Here is a 5,625-nt window from a genome sequence, read left to right as displayed (position 1 = left end):
CATCGATCGGCCGCGCCGCCGGCGGTCCCGCCCTCTCGCCCAGCTGCGCGTCCCGCCGCGCGCCCTGCGGGGGAAGGCCGGCTTCTCACCCGCTCTCCGCCGGACCGCTAGGGGGCGGCACTCGCTCCCCAAGTCCTCAATCGCAGGAAACGATGGCCGACGCCGTCGATGCTCCAGCCAATCCGGGCACGCCGTGACCCATCCCGCCCTCTTATTGGAGAAACGAAGGGCCGCCCGGCGGATGTTGTCTTCGTCGCGAGCCCCGGGCAGAGCGCGATGGCGTCGAGGGACGGGCAGCCCGGGAGCGTCTGGGAGCACCACGTCCCGAAGGCGGTGTGCGACACGCGGGCCAAGTATCGGGAGGGACGCCGGCCCCGCGCCGTCAAGGTGACGTGACGTCCGCGGGTGGCCGTCCTCGGTAGCTGTGTGTGGGGTCAGCGCCCCGCGAGGACGGAGTGGGCCCCGCTGCTGGCCGGTCCAGCGGCCGCCGGGGGCGCGTGAGGAGCCCTGGGCGGGACCCCGAGAGCGGGGGAGCCGAGAGGCGGCCTCGAAGGCCGGCACTGCGGCTGGGCGCGACGCGGGGCCGCTGCGGGGCTGGCCTCGGTGCTGAGCACGGGCGGGGCCCGGGGGTCGCGCTGGCTGCGTGGCCGTCGGGCGACTCCCGCCACGCCGACCTCGGGGCCCGCAGCCCGGCGGGGAGCCTGCTCTGGTGCGGGGCTGCGTCTTGGGCAGAGACTCGGGCGGGAGTTCTCCTGTTGCGTGGGTTTTGCGCTCCGCGTGAACGGAGTGTTGGTTCGCAGAGCCCCGTTTCAGGGCGCGCGGGTCCCTAAGCGCGTGTGTGACGGCACCGAGCTCTGCGCTGGCCTTTGCAGGTGTACACGATCAACCTGGAGTCCCGGTACTTGCTGGTCCAGGGCGTCCCTGCGCTGGGAGCCATGCGGGAGCTCGTCGAGCGCTTTGCTCTGTACGGCGCCATCGAGCAGTACAATGCTTTAGACGAGTACCCGGCGGAGGAGTTCACCGAGGTCTATCTCATAAAGTTCCTGCATCTGCACAGTGCCAGGTACCGTGCGAGCGGGCGGCGCCTGGTCTCTGCTTCCCTCCTGTCGGCCCGGGTCCGGGTCCGGGTCCGCCTCCTCACGCCTGCGTCGCCCCGGGACTGAGCGCGGGCACCTCGGACAGGCCGGGAACGGGAGTCAAGATGGGTTGACTTCTGTGCGGAGACACGGACCGTGTGTGCGGGGTCATCTGCGAGCTCGCAGATGGGAGCAGCTGGGCGTGGGCTGCCGCCTCCCTAGCGGAGCCGCATTCCGGTCTCCTCCGGTCTCTGCTCCCGCCAGCATCCTGCCGCTGTGCGCCCTGGGGGGCGGCAGGCGCAGGCGCAGGTGCTCGGTCCCTGCCACCCCACCGCCACGGGAGGTCTGGATTCCTGGGAGAGGCGAGAGGAGGCCCGGGGCCCCGCAGGCTCGGCGGGGTCGGCGGCGCGCACAGCAGAGCCCCGGCTTCCCCGAGCGCAGGGTGGATGCGCGCACAGCACAGCCGGGCGTCCCCTGCGGGTCCCCGCGTGCGGTGCCAGCCGAGCTCTCGTGCCGGGTGCGTCTAGGTTGACCCCTCCGGGACGTGTTTCTGCCCAGGACGGCCAAGAGGAAGATGGACGAGCAGAGCTTCTTCGGCGGATTGCTTCACGTGTGCTACGCTCCGGAGTTTGAAACCGTGGAGGAAACCAGGAGGAAGTTAGCAGCGAGGAAGGCGTACGTGGGGAGGAGCACGAGGAGCAAAGGTAGGGAGCGGCCTCCCTCCCCTGCTGGGTGTGGGCGCTGGCAGCGGCCTCGGGTGCCCACGCCGCCCACGCCGCCCTGGGCCGCAGCTGCAGGGAGGAGGCCTGCGGCTCCTTTCCTGAGAGCCGGGCGCAGCAGCTTCTGCGTGGCGGCCCGGGCAGACCGAGACCGCGGAGGTTCTGGGAAGGCAGAGGGCGCAGTGGGAGCGCACGCGGCCCTGGGCCTAGGAGGCACCGCCCGGCTGCCACAGCAAACGCGCGGAAGCCGCACGAGTAACGGGGACCAGGCACCCGAGGGGTGGGCGAGGGCGCGGCCTGACCCGGGCTCCTTTTTAGCCTTTGTAACTCGGACCACGTGGACGCGCCCCGCCAAGCATCGCGGATCTGGGGCGGCATCGGTTCCCTGACCGAGGACCGCACTAGTGAACGCTTGTTTCACTGTCGCTTTGCCTGGGAACCCGAAGGCTGCGTCCCGACGAAGCCGCCGCCGCTGCCCCTGCCCCAGCCCGGAGACGCGGACCCCTGCAGCCCGGACCTGCCCGCAGGCGGTGCTGTGTCCTGCGCGGCCGCCCTGGACCCCTCTGCCGGGCGCTCGCGGCCGCCTCTTCCCTGTTCCTGCCAACGGCCTCTGTGCTCCTTCGCCGCGCACCATGCGGGGGCACCTGGCAAGCGCCTGGGCGGCGGGGCTGGCTTTGGAGCGGAGGGCCCCCGGCTCTGGGACTCTGCGCCGAGCCCACGGAGCGCTCCCGAGGCCGCCCCGTCTTCGGCAGCCGTGGACAGGTTCCTGCCTCGGAGCACGCAGCTGCAGGAGCGCCAGAGACGCAGGGAGGAGGACCGGAAACGGGCAGCCGGCCCCGAGCCCGACCCGAGCGGCCGCGCCGTGGTCATCGGGCCCCTGCTGCCGCAGGAGCCCGAGGTGGACCTGCAGGACGCCTCGCTGAATGCCACGGCCGCCCTCATTCGGAGGAGACTCAGAGAGGTGAGGGCGCTGGAAAGCCTGGGTGGACATGGCGGTTGTAGGGCCGCGAGGAGCCACGGGGGCTCGCTGTGGTGTCTACAGCCCTCTGCTGATTAGCTGAGTCGCCTAACACTCATCTGCTGTGGTTGTTATTCTTGGTCGAACGTGAACCGGCGTGTAAAGTCCCCGAGACGGAGCCCAGGCCTCCTGCTTAAGTGCCCAGGGAGCTGAGCAGAGCCCGGGTGGAGGAGAAAAGCGGCTGTACGTTTTGTCTCTGGAGTTCAAAGCTCCTGCAGGTTACCTCCGACTCAGAAGGCTGCTTTGGCCTTGATGTGTGGGAAGGCTGCAGGGGCGAAACTTTAGATCGGGCCGTGAGGTTTGCACGAACTCTCAGCCTCTTCTAAGCCTAGAGTGGGATTGTGCTGCTTAGCCATCTTCACGTAATCCCTCTCCATTTCCTGGGCACACGTGAGAGAAAGGCACTGTTTGGAGTAGCTTTGGAAGGGGACCTTTCTGTGGGTGGGGTTGAACTCCTGAACGGAGGGTCACAGGCGGCCTCTTTCTTGAACCCCAGGGGTCGCGGGTGATCTGACAGAGCTGTGGTAGTTACAGTGTGGCTGAGGGAGGCCTTTAGCTCAGTGAAGACTGTTAAAGAGCACACGTTCACTTCTGTCCTCAACATGGTTTTCTCCCGTCAATGGCAGAGACCTCTGCTCTGTGCTAGGTCTTCAGCTGTACTTTTCTTAGGCCAGTTGTTCTAACGGTGAGGGCAGGGATGGGACACTTGGCTGTCTCTGCCACGTCTTCTCGCAGCGTACTCTCTCTCCCACTGTGGAAGCTCAGCTTCAGTGTTCCTTTCTCCTTTGCAAACAGGTGACGTCATCCGTCCCAGAGCCCCCGGAGGACAGGCTGGGAGATGTGTGTGCGGGTCGTCCCCTGAAACAAAGAAGAAGAATATAAACCGGCAGCGCAGCAGTGCGTCCAGACAGAGTACTTGTATTTTATCCTCGACGAGATTTTGCTATTTTACAACTTGCCTTTTTGTAATTTCTTTCAAGATATTTGTCTAGTGTCATCCATCCTTACTGTCACAGAAACATTGTAACGTTGCCTGTCCCATCCAGCATCTAGAAGTCCAGGGGTCTGAGTGCCAGGGCTTCAGAGTGAAGACAGGCCTGAGAAGTAAAGAGTTAATAAACTGGGAGCAGAGCTGGGACTGCAGATCTGTGGCTCTAAAAACATCAGTACTTGAAGAAGTTTTATAAAGATGTATTTATTTGAAAGCCAGAGTTTCAGGGAGAGGTAGACAGAGAAGGACTTCCACCTACTGGTTGACACCCCAAAAGGCTGCAACAACCATGGCTGGGCCAGGCTGACAGTAGGAGCCTGGAGCTCCATCTGGGTCTCCCACATGGGTGGCAGGAGCCCAAGTACTCTGGTCCTTCCTGGTGCTTTTGCCAGGCACGCTAGCAGGGTGCTGGATCAGAAGTAGAATAGTCAGGACTCGAACCCAGTACCCACATGGGACGTGCATGGGACGTGTGCATTGCAGGTACTGGCTTAACCCACTGCCACCAACCAGCTCCACCTGCTAGACTCTACCCTCACTTCAGGCCTTTCCACGGGTGTTTTCTGTCAGGAGAGTGCAGATATGAAATCCACGTAGGTCTAGGCTGACCACAGTTCCTCACTGATGGAAATAACTTGAGGGGTAGGCGTTTGGCGCAGTGTTAGGGTGCCGCTTAGTTTGTCCTCTTCATGTCAGGGTGTCTGGGGTCCAACTGCAGCTCTGCTTCCTGGTCTCACTTCTGGCCAGTGCGCTCCCGGGAGGCAGCGTGAGAGGACTCAGGTATCAGGTCCCTGCCTCCCAGCTGGGAAACTTGGATTCATCGGTGCTCCTGGCTTTGGCCTGGTTCTGCCCGGGCATTTGGAGAGTGAACCTGCAGGTGGGATACCTTTCTGTGTCTGCTTTTGAAATAAAGTGAGAGAAAAGTGTCTGCTTCAAATGTTTGTAGAACATGGGATTAAAAGATCAGTTTATTAGGCCGGCGCCGCGGCTCAATAGGCTAATCCTCCGCCTAGCGGCGCCGGCACACCGGGTTCTAGTCCCGGTCGGGGCGCCGGATTCTGTCCCGGTTGCCCCTCTTCCAGGCCAGCCCTCTGCTGTGGCCAGGGAGTGCAGTGGAGGATGGCCCAGGTGCTTGGGCCCTGCACCCCATGGGAGACCAGGAAAAGCACCTGGCTCCTGGCTCCTGCCATCGGATCAGCACGGTGCGCCGGCCGCAGCGCGCCGGCCGCGGCGGCCATTGGAGGGTGAACCAATGGCAAAGGAAGACCTTTCTCTCTGTCTCTCTCTCTCACTGTCCACTCTGCCTGTCAAAAAAAAAAAAAAAAAAAAAAAGATCAGTTTATTTTGGCACAGAAAATTTTGAATTCCATGTAAAGGAGGAGTCTACAAAACTGCATGAGTGCACCTTACCAAACAGTTGTGTGTGAGCGTCAGAACAATGGTGGACAAAGTAAACCTGCCGTGTAACTCCGTTTCACCACCCCTTTTGAACTTCCCCCGTGTACCCGGGAATATAACCCCGCCTGGGAGAGCCGGTGGTCCTGACAGATGGTGCCGCGTGCTGTGGGAGAGCCGGTGGTCCTGACAGTACGTGCCGCGTGCTGTGGGAGAGCCGGTGGTCCTGACAGTACGTGCCGCGTGCTGTGGGAGAGCCGGTGGTCCTGACAGTACGTGCCGCGTGCTGTGGGAGAGCCGGTGGTCCTGACAGATGGTGCCATGTGCAGTGGGAGAGCCGGTGGTCCTGACAGTACGTGCCGCGTGCTGTGGGAGAGCCGGTGGTCCTGACAGTACGTGCTGCGTGCTGTGGGAGAGCCGGTGGTC

At 63.4% G+C, this 5,625-nt stretch overlaps 1 protein-coding gene across 1 annotated transcript; it reads left to right on the top strand.

Annotated features, from left to right (window-relative positions):
* Positions 1 to 37: 37 nt before the first annotated feature.
* RBM48 (RNA binding motif protein 48) lies at positions 38 to 4,730 on the top strand. Its single transcript, XM_051853342.2, has 5 exons — positions 38 to 387; positions 873 to 1,063; positions 1,635 to 1,780; positions 2,242 to 2,756; positions 3,609 to 4,730. Exons 1-5 carry the CDS (start codon positions 169 to 171, stop codon positions 3,693 to 3,695), a joined length of 1,158 nt encoding a protein of 385 aa, XP_051709302.2. The 5' UTR covers positions 38 to 168; the 3' UTR covers positions 3,696 to 4,730.
* Positions 4,731 to 5,625: the final 895 nt, after the last annotated feature.

This window comes from Oryctolagus cuniculus, chromosome 16 (assembly GCF_964237555.1).
Source record: "Oryctolagus cuniculus chromosome 16, mOryCun1.1, whole genome shotgun sequence".
Lineage (NCBI taxonomy): Eukaryota > Metazoa > Chordata > Mammalia > Lagomorpha > Leporidae > Oryctolagus > Oryctolagus cuniculus.
The sequence above is the reverse complement of the archived record's forward strand: the minus strand, read 5'-3'. Positions and strand labels throughout refer to the sequence as shown.

Coding starts and splice junctions, on each gene's coding strand:
- RBM48 (XM_051853342.2), top strand. CDS start 169: ATGCTCCAGCCAATCCGGGCACGCCGTGACCCATCCCGCCCTCTTATT. Junction 388..872: donor GCCGGCCCCGCGCCGTCAAG/GTGACGTGACGT, acceptor TGGCCTTTGCAG/GTGTACACGATCAACCTGGA. Junction 1,064..1,634: donor CTGCATCTGCACAGTGCCAG/GTACCGTGCGAG, acceptor GTTTCTGCCCAG/GACGGCCAAGAGGAAGATGG.